A 15000-nucleotide genomic window follows, 5' to 3' on the forward strand; every position below is an offset into this window, starting at 1 on the left:
TGAAATGGTGATTTATAAAGTTCTGTGAGACTAAAACACTGAACTGCACGAGGATACTTCCAGTTAATATTAAATACTAACTCGTCACAAATTATTGGCCATGCTGCATCTGTGAATTTGAGAAGTTATTGAATCAGCAGAAAGTTCCAGAACAACAATATTATTTAATCACTCCTTCCCTTCACCCTATCACAGATCACTCTTTGTTCCTTCCTCCACCACTTTTTATTTATTTGTTCGGGGGATGTGGGCGTCGCTGGCCAGGCCAGCATTTATTGCCCATCCCTAATTGCCCTTGAGAAGGTGGTGGTGAGCTGCCTTCTTGAACCGCTGCTGTCCATGTAGGGTAGGTACACCCACAGTGCTGTTAGGAAGAGAGTTCCAGGATTTTGACCCAGTGACAGTGAAGGAACGGCGATATAGTTCCAAGTCAGGATGGTGTGTGACTTGGAGGGGAACTTGAAGGTAGTGCTGTTCCCATTCATCTGCTGCCCTTGTCCTAGTTGTTTAGTTTTAGTTTAGTTTAGAGATACAGCACTGAAACAGGCCCTTCGGCCCACCGAGTCTGTGCCGACCATCAACACCCATTTATACTAATCCTACACTAATCCCATATTCTTACCACATCCCCACCTGTCCCTATATTCCCCTACCACCTACCTATACTAGGGGCAATTTATAATGGCCAATTAACCTTCAACCTGCAAGTCTTTGGCATGTGGGAGGAAACCGGAGCACCCGGAGGAAACCCACGCAGACACAGGGAGAACTTGCAAACTCCACACAGGCAGTACCCAGAATTGAACCCGGGTCGCCGGAGCTGTGAGGCTGCGGTGCTGACCACTGTGCCGCCCCGTTGGTAGAGGTCATGGGTTTGGAAGGTGCTGTCTAAGGAGCCTTGGTGTGTTGCTGCAGTGCATCTTGTAGATGATACACACTGCTGCCACTGTGCGTCGGTGGTGAAGGGAGTGAATGTTGAAGGTGGTGGATGGGATGCCAATCAAGCAGGCTGCTTTGTCCTGGATGGTGTCGAGCTTCTTGAGTGTTGTTGGAGCTGCACCCATCCAGACAAGTGGAGAGTATTCCATCACACTCCTGACTTGTAACTTGTAGATGGTGGACAGGCTTTGGGGAGTCAGGTGGTGAGTTACTCGCCTCAGGATTCCCAGCCTCTGACCTGCTCTTGTAGCCATGGTATTTATATGGCTACTCCAGTTCAGTTTCTGGTCAATGGTAGCCCCTAGGATGTTGATAGTGGAGGATTCAGCGATGGTAATGCCATTGAATGTCAAGTGGAGATGGTTGGATTTTCTCTTGTTGGAGATGGTCAGTGCCTGGCACTTGTGTGGCGTGAATGTTACTTGCCACTTATCAGTCCAAGCCTGAATATTGTCCAGGTCTTGCTGCATTTCTACACGGACTGCTTCAGTATCTGTGGAGTCGAGAATGGTGCTAAACATTGTGCAATCTTCAGCGAACATCCTCACTTCTGACCTTATGATTGAAGGAAGGTCATTGATGAAGCTGCTGAAGATGGTTGGGCCTAGGACACTACCCTGAGGAACTCCTGCAGTGATGTCCTGGAGCTCAGATGATTGACCCCCAACAACCACAACCATCTTCCTTTGCACTAGGTATAACTCCAGCCAGCGGAGGGTTTTCCCCCTGATTCCCATTGACTCCAGTTTTGCTAGGGCTCCTTGATGCCATACTCAGTCAAATGCTGCCTTGATGTCAAGGGCAGTCACTCTCACCTCACCTCTTGAGTTCAGCTCTTTTGTCCATGTTTGAACCAAGGCTGTAATGAGGTCAGGAGCTGAGTGGCCCTGGCGGAACCCAAACTGAGCATCACTGAGAAGGTTATTGCTAAGCAAGTGCAGTTTGATGGCACTGTTGATGACACCTTCCATCACTTTACAGATGATTGAGAGTTGGCTGATGGGACGATAATTGACCGGGTTGGACTTGTCCTGCTTTTTGTGTACAGGACATACCTGGGCAATTTTCCACATTGCCGGGAAGATGCCAGTGTTGTAGCTGTACTGGAACAGCTTGGCTAGGGGTGTGGCTAGTTCTGGAGCACAGGTCTTCAGTACTATTGCCGGAATATTGTCAGGGCCCATAGCTTTTGCAGTATCCAGTGCTTTCAGCTGTTTCTTGGTATCACATGGAGTGAATCGAATTGGCTGAAGACTGGCATCTGTGATGTTGGGGACCTCAGGAGGAGGCCGAGATGGATCATCAACTCGGCACTTCAGGCTGATATGCTGGGTTCCCCCATCATTGAGGATGGGAATATTTGTGGAGCCTCCTCCTCCTGTTAATTGTTTTATTGTCCACCACCATTCATGACTGGATGTAGCAGGACTGCAGAGCTTCAATCTGATCTGTTTGTTGTGGCATCGCTTAGCTCTATCACATGCTGTTGCCACTGTTTAGCATGCATGTAGTCCTGTGTTGTAGCTTCACTAGGCTGACCTCATTTTGAGGTATGCCTGCTGCTGCTCCTGGCATGGCTTCCTGCACTCTTCATTGAACCATTTTTCACCCTTTCCCCTAGCTCTCTATTTGTTTAACAACTGTGAAATCACTAACATCTCATTCTACTGACCTGAAATGTTAACTCTGCTTCTTTCTCCACAGCTGCTGTCAGACCTGCTGAGTATTTCCAGCATTTTCTGTTTTTCTTTCAGATTTCCAGCATCCGCAGTATTTTGCTTCTGTTTCAGTAATAACAGAATCTCATCTTTCTCTGAATCACTCTCTGCTGAGCATTGACTTCAGCATCTTCAGACTTCAGCTTTATCCTCCTTAGCAAGCTTGTATGAATGTCACACCTGACCCTGACCCCCTTCCCCATGGCTTTCTCGACCTCTTGTCTCCCCAGGCCTCTTACGCATCTTTTGTTTTTTTTAACATCTTAATGCTTCTGTCCAGTACACAAGCAGAGACCTGCTACCGCACTTCTCTCCGACTCCCTCTGTGTGATATCATATCTATTTCCCGCACTCTTCATTCTCTGATTGTATTACTAGGCCTGTCCGCCTCTGAATTCTCAGTCCTGACAAAGAGTCCACACCCAGAAGGTTAACCTGTCTGTTCTCTCCACAGATGTTGACTGAGGTACTAGCTGTCCTCACTATGTCCTGTTTCTGTTCCAGATGTCTAGAATCTGCAGTATTTTTGGAATGATTATTCCCTCTCTCTCCACAGATGCTCCATGCAGCGATACAGTGCCGACCTTCCCCCCACCAGCATCATCATCACGCTGCATAATGAGGCTAGGTCCGCTCTGCTGCGGACAGTAAGGAGGTGAGTCTCAACATAGCCCCCTGTCCGTCAGTGACTGCATTCTGAGCACACTGCATCACAGGGAGACGTTGTGTATGTTTGTGTGTGAGAGAGAGTGAGGGTGGCCTTTATTGCAAGAGGATTTGAAGATGTCTTACTGCAATTATATAGAGCCTTGGTGAGACTGCACCTGGAGTATTGTGTGCAGTTTTGGTCTCCCTACCTAAGGAAAGATATACTGGCCATAGAGGGAGTGCAACAAAGGTTCACCAAACTATTTCCTGAGATAGAGGGATTGTTCAATGAGGACAGATTAAATAGACTGGGCCTTTATTCTCTGGAGTTCAGAAGAATGAGAGATAATCTCATTTAAACTTACAAAATTCTTCCTGGGCTCGACAGACTAGATGCAAGAAGGATGTTTCCCCTGGCTGGGGAGTCCAGAACCAGGGGACACAGTCTCAGAATAAGGGGTTTAGGACTGTGATGAGGAGGAATTTCTTCACTCAGAGGGTGGTGAGTCTTTGGAATTCTTTACCCTCGAGGGCTGTGGAAGTTCAGTCACGGAATTGGTTCAAGACGAAGATCGATAGATTTCTACATATTAAAAACATAAAGGGTTACATAAAGTGAGAGAGAGGGAGAGTGTGAGAGGGAGAGTGTGAGAGTGTCAGAGAGGGGGAGCGTGTGAGAGAGAGAGGGGGAGCGTGTGAGAGAGAGAGGGGGAGCGTGTGAGAGAGAGAGGGGGAGCGTGTGAGAGAGAGAGGGGGAGCGTGTGAGAGAGAGAGGGGGAGCGTGTGAGAGAGAGAGGGGGAGCGTGTGAGAGAGAGAGGGGGAGCGTGACAGAGAGGGGGAGCGTGACAGAGAGGGGGAACGTGACAGAGAGGGGGAACGTGACAGAGAGGGGGAGCGTGTGAGAGAGGGGGTGCCTGAGAGAGAGAGAGGGGGAACGTGTGAGAGCGAGGGTGCCTGAGAGAGAGTGAGGGGGAGCGTGTGAGAGCGAGGGTGCCTGAGAGAGAGAGAGGGGGAGCTTGTGAGAGAGGGGGAGCTTGTGAGAGAGGGGGAGCGTGTGAGAGAGGGGGAGCGTGTGAGGGAGGGGGAGCGTGTGAGGGAGGGGGAGCGTGTGAGTGAGAGAGTGTGAGTGAGTGAGAGAGTGTGAGTGAGTGAGAGAGTGTGAGTGAGAGAGAGAGTGTGTGTGAGGGGGAGCGTGTGAGGGGGAGCGTGTGAGGGGGAGCGTGTGAGGGGGAGCGTGTGAGGGAGAGGGGGAGCGTGCGAGGGAGAGGGGGAGCGTGCGAGAGGGAGGGGGAGCGTGCGAGAGGGAGGGGGAGCGTGCGAGAGGGAGGGGGAACGTGACAGAGAGGGGGTGCCTGAGAGAGAGAGAGAGGGGGAACGTGTGAGGGAGGGGGAGCGTGAGTGAGAGGGGGAGTGTGTGAGAGCGAGGGTGCCTGAGAGAGAGAGAGGGGGAGCGTTTGAGAGAGGGGGAGCGTTTGAGAGAGGGGGAGCGTTTGAGAGAGGGGGAGCGTTTGAGGGAGGGGGAACGTGTGAGGGAGGGGGAACGTGTGAGGGAGGGGGAACGTGTGAGGGAGAGAGTGTGAGGAGAGAGTGTGAGAGGGGGAGCGTGAGAGAGAGAGGGGGAGCGTGAGAGAGAGAGGGGGAGCGTGAGAGAGAGAGGGGGAGCTGTGAGAGAGAGAGGGGGAGCTGTGAGAGAGAGAGGGGGAGCTGTGAGAGAGAGAGGGGGAGCTGTGAGAGAGAGGGTGGGAGCTGTGAGAGAGAGGGGGGGAGCTGTGAGAGAGAGGGGGGGAGCTGTGAGAGAGAGGGGGGGGGAGCGTGAGAGAGAAAAGGCGTGAGAGAGAGGGGGAACGTGTGAGGGAGGGGGAGCGTGAGAGAGAGAGGGGGAGCGTGTGAGAGAGGGGGGGGAGCGTGTGAGAGAGGGGGGGGGAGCGTGTGAGAAAAGGCGTGAGAGAGAGGGGGAACGTGTGAGGGAGGGGGAGCGTGAGAGAGAGAGGGGGAGCGTGTGAGAGTGAGGGGGAACGTGTGATAAGGGGGAGCGTGTGAGAGAGGGGGAGCTGTGAGAGAGAGGGGGAACGTGTGATAAGGGGGAGCGTGAGAGAGAGGGTGAGCGTGAGAGAGAGGGGGAGCGTGTGAGAGAGGGGGAGCCTGAGAAAGAGAGGGGGAGCGTGAGAGAGAGAGGCGAAGCTGTGAGAGAGAGGCGAAGCTGTGAGAGAGAGGCGGAGCTGTGAGAGAGAGGCGGAGCTGTGAGAGAGAGGGAGAGCCTGTGAGAGAGGGAGAGCCTGTGAGAGAGGGAGAGCCTGTGAGAGAGGGGGAGCGTGAGAGAGAGAGGGGACGCGTGAGAGAGAGAGGGGACGCGTGAGAGAGAGAGGGGACGCGTGAGAGAGAGAGGGGACGCGTGAGAGAGAGAGGGGACGCGTGAGAGAGAGAGGGGACGCGTGAGAGAGAGAGAGGGGACGCGTGAGAGAGAGAGGGACGCGTGAGAGAGAGAGGGGACGCGTGAGAGAGAGAGGGGACGCGTGAGAGAGAGAGGGGACGCGTGAGAGAGGGAGAGAGGGAGAGAGGGAGAGAGTGGGAGAGAGTGGGAGAGAGTGAGAGAGAGAGGGGGAGAGAGTGAGAGAGAGAGGGGGATGCGTGAGAGAGAGAGGGGGATGCGTGAGAGAGAGGGGGAGAGAGAGAGAGGGGGAGAGAGAGAGAGGGGGAGAGAGAGAGAGGGGGAGAGAGAGAGAGGGGGAGAGAGAGAGAGGGGGAGAGAGAGAGAGGGGGAGAGAGAGAGAGGGGGAGCGTGTGAGGGAGGGGATGCGTGAGAGAGAGAGAGAGTGAGAGAGTGTGAGAGAGTGTGAGAGAGAGTGAGAGAGAGTGAGAGAGAGTGAGAGAGAGTGAGAGAGAGTGAGAGAGTGTGAGAGAGTGTGAGAGAGTGTGAGAGAGTGTGAGAGAGTGAGAGAGAGTGAGAGAGAGTGAGAGAGAGTGAGAGAGTGTGAGAGAGTGTGAGAGAGTGTGAGAGAGTGTGAGAGAGTGTGAGAGAGTGAGAGAGAGTGAGAGGGAGTGAGAGGGAGTGAGAGGGAGTGAGAGGGGGAGAGAGGGTGGGAGAGAGGGTGAGAGTGAGAGAGAGAGGGGGAACGTGTGAGGGAGGGGGAGCGTGTGAGGGAGGGGGAGCGTGAGAGAGAGGGGGAGCTGTGAGAGAGGGGGAGCTGTGAGAGAGGGAGAGCGTGAGAGAGAGGGGGAGCGTGAGAGAGTGAGGGGGAGCTGTGAGAGAGGGAGAGCGTGAGAGAGAGGGGGAGCGTGAGAGAGTGAGGGGGAGCGTGAGAGAGAGGGGGAGCGTGAGAGAGAGGATGGGAGAGAGGGTGGGAGAGAGGGTGAGAGTGAGAGAGTAGGGGATGCGTGAGAGAGAGAGGGAGTGAGAGAGTGAGAGAGTGTGAGAGAGAGTGTGAGAGAGAGTGTGAGAGAGAGTGTGAGAGAGAGTGTGAGGGAGAGTGTGAGGGAGAGTGTGAGGGAGAGTGTGAGGGAGAGTGTGAGGGAGAGTGTGAGGGAGAGTGTGAGGGAGAGTGTGAGGGAGAGGTGTGAGAGAGAGAGGGAGGGAGGGAGAGAGGGAGGGAGGGAGAGAGGGAGGGAGAGAGGGGGGAGAGAGGGGGGAGAGAGGGGGGAGAGAGGGGGGAGAGAGGGGGTGGGGGAGAGTGAGTTAGAGGGGGAACGTGCGAGAGAGGGGGAGCCTGAGAGAGTGAGGGGGAGCCTGAGAGAGTGAGGGGCAACGTGAGAGAGTGAGGGGCAACGTGTGAGAGGGGGGAGCGTGTGAGAGAGGGGGAGCGTGTGAGGGAGGGGATGCGTGAGAGAGAGAGGGAGAGAGAGGGGGAGAGAGAGGGGGAGAGAGAGGGGGAGAGAGAGGGGGAGAGAGAGGGTGGGAGAGAGGGTGGGAGAGAGGGTGGGAGAGAGGGTGGGAGAGAGGGTGGGGGAGAGGGTGGGGGAGAGGGTGGGGGAGAGGGTGGGGGAGTAGGGGATGCGTGAGAGAGAGAGGGAGAGAGGGAGAGAGGGAGAGAGGGAGAGAGGGAGAGAGAGTGAGAGGGAGAGAGAGTGAGAGGGAGAGAGAGTGAGAGAGAGTGAGAGGGAGAGAGAGTGAGAGGGAGAGAGAGTGAGAGGGAGAGAGAGTGAGAGAGTGAGAGAGTGAGAGAGTGAGAGAGTGAGAGAGTGAGAGAGTGAGAGAGTGAGAGGGAGAGAGAGTGAGAGAGTGAGAGGGTGAGAGAGTGAGAGAGTGAGAGAGTGAGAGAGTGAGAGAGTGAGAGAGTGAGAGAGTGAGAGCGTGAGAGCGTGAGAGCGTGAGAGAGTGAGAGAGTGAGAGAGTGAGAGAGTGAGAGAGTGAGAGAGAGAGAGTGAGAGAGTGAGAGAGTGAGAGAGTGAGAGAGTGAGAGAGTGAGAGGGTGAGAGAGTGAGAGAGTGAGAGAGTGAGAGAGTGAGAGAGTGAGAGAGTGAGAGAGTGAGAGCGTGAGAGCGTGAGAGCGTGAGAGAGTGAGAGAGTGAGAGAGTGAGAGAGTGAGAGAGTGAGAGAGTGAGAGAGTGAGAGAGAGAGAGTGAGAGAGTGAGAGAGTGTGAGAGTGAGAGAGTGAGAGAGTGAGAGAGTGAGAGTGAGAGAGTGAGAGTGAGAGAGTGAGAGAGTGAGAGAGAGAGAGTGAGAGAGTGAGAGGGAGAGAGAGTGAGAGGGAGAGAGAGTGAGAGAGTGAGAGGGAGAGAGTGAGAGGGAGAGAGTGAGAGAGAGAGTGAGAGGGAGAGAGTGAGAGGGAGAGAGAGTGAGAGGGAGAGAGAGTGAGAGGGAGAGAGAGTGAGAGGGAGAGAGAGTGAGAGGGAGAGAGAGTGAGAGGGAGAGAGAGAGTGAGAGTGAGAGTGAGAGTGAGAGTGGGAGTGAGAGTGGGAGTGGGAGTGGGAGAGAGGGAGAGAGGGAGAGAGGGAGAGAGGGAGAGAGGGAGAGAAAGTGGGAGAGAGGGTGGGAGAGAGAGAGGGTGGGAGAGGAGGGTGCGAGAGAGAGGGGGAGCGTGCGAGAGAGAGGGGGAGCGTGCGAGGGGGAGGGGGAGCGTGCGAGGGGGAGGGGGAGCGTGCGAGGGGGAGGGGGAGCGTGCGAGGGAGGGGCAGCGTGAGAGAGAGAGAGGGGCAGCGTGAGAGAGAGAGAGGGGCAGCGTGAGAGAGAGAGGGGCAGCGTGTGAGAGAGGGGGCAGCGTGTGAGAGAGGGGGGAGCGTGTGAGAGAGGGGGAGCGTGTGAGAGAGGGGGAGCGTGTGAGAGAGGGGGAGCGTGTGAGAGAGGGGGAGCGTGTGAGGGAGGGGGAGCGTGTGAGGGAGGGGAAACGTGTGAGGGAGGGGGAGGCGTGTGAGAGAGTGGCGGAGGCGTGTGAGAGAGTGGGGGAGGCGTGTGAGAGAGTGGGGGAGGCGTGTGAGAGAGTGGGGGAGGCGTGTGAGAGAGAGGGGGAGGCGTGTGAGAGAGAGGGGGAGCGTGAGAGAGAGGTAGAGCATGTGAGAGAGGGGGAGCGTGTGAGAGAGGGGAAACGTGTGAGGGAGGGGGAGGCGTGTGAGAGAGTGGGGGAGGCGTGTGAGAGAGTGGGGGAGGCGTGTGAGAGAGTGGGGGAGGCGTGTGAGAGAGTGGGGGAGGCGTGTGAGAGCGAGGGGGAGCGTGTGAGAGAGCGAGGGGGAGCGTGTGAGAGAGCGAGGGGGAGCGTGAGAGAGAGGGGGTGTGTGTGAGAGAGAGAGGGGGTGTGTGTGAGAGAGAGAGGGGGTGTGTGTGAGAGAGAGAGGGGGAGCGTGTGAGAGAGAGAGGGGGAGCGTGTGAGAGAGAGAGGGGGAGCGTGTGAGAGAGAGAGGGGGAGCGTGTGAGAGAGAGAGAGTGCAAGAGAGAGGGGGGAGCGTGAGAGAGAGAGAGGGAGAGCCTGTGAGAGAGAGAGAGTGCAAGAGAGAGGGGGAGCGTGTGAGGAAGAGGAAGCATGTGAGCGAGCGGGGACTGAGAAAGAGAGGGGGAGAATGAGAGAAAGAGAGGGGGAACGTGAGAGAAAGAGAGGGGGAGAATGTGAGATGAAGAGAGAGGGGGAGAATGAGAGAAAGAGAGGGGGAGAATGAGAGAAAGAGAGGGGGAACGTGAGAGAAAGAGAGGGGGAACGTGAGAGAAAGAGAGGGGGAGAATGAGAGAAAGAGAGGGGGAGAATGAGAGAAAGAGAGGGGGAGAATGAGAGAAAGAGAGGGGGAGAATGAGAGAAAGAGAGGGGGAGAATGAGAGAAAGAGAGGGGGAGAATGAGAGAAAGAGAGGGGGAGAATGAGAGAAAGAGAGGGGGAACGTGAGAGAATGAGGGGGAACGTGAGAGAGAGAGGGGGAACGTGTGAGGGAGGGGGAGCGTGTGAGGGAGGGGGAACGTGTGAGGGAAGGGGAGCGTGAGAGAGAGGGGGAGCCTGAGAGAGAGAGAGAGGGGGAACGTGTAAAGGAGGGAGCGTGAGAGAGAGGGGGAGTGTTTGAGGGAGGGGGAGCCTGAGAGAGAGAGAGAGGCGGAGCGTGTGAGAGAGGGGGAACGTGTGAGGGAGGGGGAGCATGTGAGAGAGAGAGTGGGAGCCTGTGAGAGAGAGGGGGAATATGTGAGAGAGGGAGAGTGTAAGAGAGAGAGGGAGAGTGCAAGAGAGAGAGGGAGAGTGCAAGAGAGAGTGGGAGAGTGTAAGAGAGAGTGGGAGAGTGTAAGAGAGAGTGGGAGCGTGTGAGAGAGGGGAAGCTGTGAGAGAGAGAGGGGAAGCTGTGAGAGAGAGAGGGGAAGCTGTGAGAGAGAGAGAGGGGAAGCTGTGAGAGAGAGAGAGGGGAAGCTGTGAGAGAGAGAGGGGGAACGAGAGAGAGAGAGGGGGAACGAGAGAGAGAGAGGGGGAACGAGAGAGAGAGAGGGGGAACGAGAGAGAGAGAGGGGGAACGAGAGAGAGAGAGGGGGAGCGTGTGAGAGAGGGGGAGCGTGTGAGAGAGAGGGGGAGCGTGTGAGAGAGAGGGGGAGCGTGTGAGAGAGAGGGGGAGCGTGTGAGAGAGAGAGGGGGAGCGTGTGAGAGAGAGAGGGGGAGCGTGTGAGAGAGAGAGGGGGAGCGTGTGAGAGAGAGAGGGGGAGCGTGTGAGAGAGAGAGAGTGCGAGAGAGAGGGGGGAGCGTGAGAGAGAGGGGGAGCGTGTGAGGAAGAGGAAGCATGTGAGCGAGCGGGGACTGAGAAAGAGAGGGGGAGAATGAGAGAAAGAGAGGGGGAGAATGAGAGAAAGAGAGGGGGAGAATGAGAGAAAGAGAGGGGGAGAATGAGAGAATGAGGGGGAACGTGAGAGAGAGAGGGGGAACGTGTGAGGGAGGGGGAACGTGTGAGGTAGGGGGAGCGTGTGAGGGAGGGGGAGCGTGTGAGGGAGGGGGAGCGTGTGAGGGAGGGGGAGCGTGTGAGAGAGGGGGAGCGTGTGAGAGAGGGGGAGCGTGTGAGAGAGGGGGAACGTGTGAGAGAGGGGGAACGTGTGAGAGAGGGGGAACATGTGAGGGAGGGGGAGCGTGAGAGAGAGGGGGAGCCTGAGAGAGAGAGAGGGGGAATGTGTAAAGGAGGGAGCGTGAGAGAGAGGGGGAGTGTTTGAGGAAGGGGGAGCCTGAGAGAGAGAGAGAGGCGGAGCGTGTGAGAGAGGCGGAGCGTGTGAGAGAGGCGGAGCGTGTGAGAGAGGGGGAACGTGTGAGGGAGGGGGAGCATGTGAGAGAGAGAGGGGGAATATGTGAGAGAGGGGGAATATGTGAGAGAGGGAGAGTGTAAGAGAGAGAGGGAGAGTGTAAGAGAGAGAGGGAGAGTGTAAGAGAGAGAGGGAGAGCGTGTGAGAGAGAGGGAGAGCGTGTGAGAGAGAGGGAGAGCGTGTGAGAGAGGGGAAGCTGTGAGAGAGAGAGGGGAAGCTGTGAGAGAGAGAGGGGAAGCTGTGAGAGAGAGAGGGGGAACGAGAGAGAGAGTGGGGGAACGAGAGAGAGAGAGGGGGAACGAGAGAGAGAGAGGGGGAGCGTGAGAGAGGGGGAGCGTGAGAGAGGGGGAGCGTGAGAGAGGGGGTTCGTGAGAGTGAGGGGGTTCGTGAGAGTGAGGGGGAACGTGTGAGAGAGGGGGAACGTGTGAGAGAGAGGGGGAACGTGTGAGAGAGAGGGGGAGCGTGTGAGAGAGAGGGGGAGCGTGTGAGAGAGAGGGGGAGCGTGTGAGAGGGAGAGAGAGTGAGAGGGAGAGAGAGTGAGAGGGAGAGAGAGTGAGAGGGAGAGAGAGTGAGAGGGAGAGAGAGTGAGAGGGAGAGAGAGTGAGAGGGAGAGAGAGTGAGAGAGAGTGAGAGGGAGAGAGAGGGAGAGAGAGTGAGAGGGAGAGAGAGTGAGAGAGAGGGAGAGAGAGGGAGAGAGAGGGAGAGAGAGGGAGAGAGAGGGAGAGAGAGGGAGAGAGAGGGAGAGAGAGGGAGTGAGAGAGTGAGTGAGAGAGTGAGTGAGAGAGAGAGTGAGTGAGAGACTGAGTGAGAGACTGAGTGAGAGACTGAGTGAGAGAGTGAGAGAGAGAGTGAGAGAGAGAGTGAGAGAGAGAGTGAGAGAGAGAGTGAGAGAGAGAGTGAGAGAGAGAGTGAGAGAGAGAGTGAGAGAGAGAGTGAGAGAGAGAGTGAGAGAGAGAGAGGGAGAGAAAGTGGGAGAGAGAGGGAGAGAAAGTGGGAGAGAGAGAGGGTGGGAGAGAGAGAGGGTGGGAGAGAGAGGGGGAGCGTGCGAGGGAGGGGGAACGTGCGAGGGAGGGGGAACGTGTGAGGGAGGGGGAACGTGTGAGGGAGGGGCAGCGTGAGAGAGAGAGAGGGGCAGCGTGAGAGAGAGAGGGGGAGCCTGAGAGAGTGAGGGGGAGCCTGAGAGAGTGAGGGGGAGCCTGAGAGAGTGAGGGGCAACGTGAGAGAGGGGTAGCGTGTGAGAGGGGGGAACGTGTGAGAGAGGGGGGAACGTGTGAGAGAGGGGGGAACGTGTGAGAGAGGGGGGAGCGTGTGAGAGAGGGGGAGCGTGTGAGAGAGGGGGAGCGTGTGAGAGAGGGGAAACGTGTGAGGGAGGGGGAGGCTTTGAGAGAGTGGGGGAGGCGTGTGAGAGAGTGGGGGAGGCGTGTGAGAGAGTGGGGGAGGCGTGTGAGAGAGAGGGGGAGCGTGAGAGAGAGGGGGAGCGTGAGAGAGAGGGGGAGCGTGAGAGAGAGGGAGAGCGTGTGAGAGAGGGGGAGCCTGAGAGAGAGAGAGGGGGAGCCTGAGAGAGAGAGAGGGGGAGCGTGTGAGAGAGCGAGGGGGAGCGTGTGAGAGAGCGAGGGGGAGCGTGTGAGAGAGCGAGGGGGAGCGTGTGAGAGAGCGAGGGGGAGCGTGTGAGAGAGCGAGGGAGAGCGTGAGAGAGGGGGAGCCTGAGAGAGAGAGAGGGGGAGCCTGAGAGAGAGAGAGGGGGAACGTGTGAGAGAGAGAGGGGGAACGTGTGAGAGAGAGAGGGGGAGCGTGTGAGAGAGAGAGGGGGAGCGTGTGAGAGAGAGAGGGGGAGCCTGTGAGAGAGAGAGAGTGCAAGAGAGAGGGGGGAGCGTGTGAGGAAGAGGAAGCATGTGAGCGAGCGGGGACTGAGAAAGAGAGGGGGAGAATGAGAGAAAGAGAGGGGGAGAATGAGAGAAAGAGAGGGGGAGAATGAGAGAAAGAGAGGGGGAGAATGAGAGAAAGAGAGGGGGAGAATGAGAGAAAGAGAGGGGGAGAATGAGAGAAAGAGAGGGGGAGAATGAGAGAATGAGGGGGAACGTGAGAGAGAGAGGGGGAACGTGTGAGGGAGGGGGAGCGTGTGAGGGAGGGGGAGCGTGTGAGGGAGGGGGAGCGTGTGAGGGAAGGGGAGCGTGTGAGGGAAGGGAAGCGTGAGAGAGAGGGAGAGTGCAAGAGAGAGGGGGAGCGTGTGAGGAAGAGGAAGCATGTGAGCGAGCGGGGACTGAGAAAGAGAGGGGGAGAATGAGAGAAAGAGAGGGGGAACGTGAGAGAAAGAGAGGGGGAGAATGAGAGAAAGAGAGGGGGAGAATGAGAGAAAGAGAGGGGGAACGTGAGAGAAAGAGAGGGGGAACGTGAGAGAAAGAGAGGGGGAACGTGAGAGAAAGAGAGGGGGAGAATGAGAGAAAGAGAGGGGGAGAATGAGAGAAAGAGAGGGGGAGAATGAGAGAAAGAGAGGGGGAGAATGAGAGAATGAGGGGGAGAATGAGAGAGAGAGGGGGAACGTGTGAGGGAGGGGGAACGTGTGAGGGAGGGGGAGCGTGTGAGGGAGGGGGAACGTGTGAGGGAAGGGGAGCCTGAGAGAGAGAGAGAGGGGGAACGTGTAAAGGAGGGAGCGTGTGAGAGAGGGGGAACGTGTGAGGGAGGGGGAGCATGTGAGAGAGAGAGTGGGAGCCTGTGAGAGAGAGGGGGAATATGTGAGAGAGGGAGAGTGCAAGAGAGAGAGGGAGAGTGCAAGAGAGAGAGGGAGAGTGCAAGAGAGAGAGGGAGAGTGCAAGAGAGAGAGGGAGAGTGCAAGAGAGAGAGGGAGAGTGTAAGAGAGAGTGGGAGAGTGTAAGAGAGAGAGGGAGAGCGTGTGAGAGAGGGGAAGCTGTGAGAGAGAGAGGGGAAGCTGTGAGAGAGAGAGGGGAACGAGAGAGAGAGAGGGGGAACGAGAGAGAGAGAGGGGGAACGAGAGAGAGAGAGGGGGAACGAGAGAGAGAGAGGGGGAACGAGAGAGAGAGAGGGGGAGCGTGTGAGAGAGGGGGAGCGTGAGAGAGGGGGAGCGTGTGAGAGAGAGGGGGAGCGTGTGAGAGAGAGAGAGTGCGAGAGAGAGGGGGGAGCGTGAGAGAGAGGGGGAGCGTGTGAGGAAGAGGAAGCATGTGAGCGAGCGGGGACTGAGAAAGAGAGGGGGAGAATGAGAGAAAGAGAGGGGGAGAATGAGAGAAAGAGAGGGGGAGAATGAGAGAAAGAGAGGGGGAGAATGAGAGAAAGAGAGGGGGAGAATGAGAGAAAGAGAGGGGGAGAATGAGAGAATGAGGGGGAACGTGAGAGAATGAGGGGGAACGTGTGAGGGAGGGGGAACGTGTGAGGGAGGGGGAACGTGTGAGAGAGAGGGGGAACGTGTGAGGGAGGGGGAACGTGTGAGGGAGGGGGAGCGTGTGAGGGAGGGGGAGCGTGTGAGGGAGGGGGAGCGTGTGAGAGAGGGGGAGTGTGTGAGAGAGGGGGAGCCTGAGAGAGAGAGAGGGGGAACGTGTGAGAGAGGGGGAACATGTGAGGGAGGGGGAGCGTGAGAGAGAGGGGGAGTGTGTGAGAGAGGGGGAGCCTGAGAGAGAGAGAGGGGGAACGTGTAAAGGAGGGAGCGTGAGAGAGAGGGGGAGTGTTTGAGGGAGGGGGAGCCTGAGAGAGAGAGAGAGGCGGAGCGTGTGAGAGAGGGGGAACGTGTGAGGGAGGGGGAGCATGTGAGAGAGAGAGTGGGAGCCTGTGAGAGAGAGGGGGAATATGTGAGAGAGGGAGAGTGTAAGAGAGAGAGGGAGAGTGTAAGAGAGAGAGGGAGAGTGTAAGAGAGAGAGGGAGAGCGTGTGAGAGAGGGGAAGCTGTGAGAGAGAGAGGGGAAGCTGTGAGAGAGAGAGGGGAAGCTGTGAGAGAGAGAGGGGGAACGAGAGAGAGAGAGGGGGAACGAGAGAGAGAGAGGGGGAACGAGAGAGAGAGAGGGGGAAC

The 15000-nt window shown here is 57.0% G+C and overlaps 1 protein-coding gene across 2 annotated transcripts in view; it reads left to right on the forward strand.

Annotated features, from left to right (window-relative positions):
• The first annotated feature begins 265 nt into the window (after positions 1-265).
• The window catches only part of galnt14 (UDP-N-acetyl-alpha-D-galactosamine:polypeptide N-acetylgalactosaminyltransferase 14 (GalNAc-T14)), a 121295-nt gene continuing 106560 nt past the window's right edge, over positions 266-15000 (forward strand). The window contains exons 1-2 of one of the 2 annotated variants that reach the window (XM_068027877.1): positions 266-346; positions 3214-3312. In XM_068027877.1, the coding sequence (XP_067883978.1) occupies positions 3221-3312 (92 nt within the window). In that variant the 5' untranslated portion in view covers positions 266-346; positions 3214-3220. Of the gene's footprint in view, positions 347-386; positions 466-3213; positions 3313-15000 lie in introns of those variants that run through there. The other variant, XM_068027884.1, reaches the window with a different exon arrangement.

Source organism: Heterodontus francisci, chromosome 3 (genome assembly GCF_036365525.1).
Source record: "Heterodontus francisci isolate sHetFra1 chromosome 3, sHetFra1.hap1, whole genome shotgun sequence".
In the NCBI taxonomy this organism is placed as follows: domain Eukaryota; kingdom Metazoa; phylum Chordata; class Chondrichthyes; order Heterodontiformes; family Heterodontidae; genus Heterodontus; species Heterodontus francisci.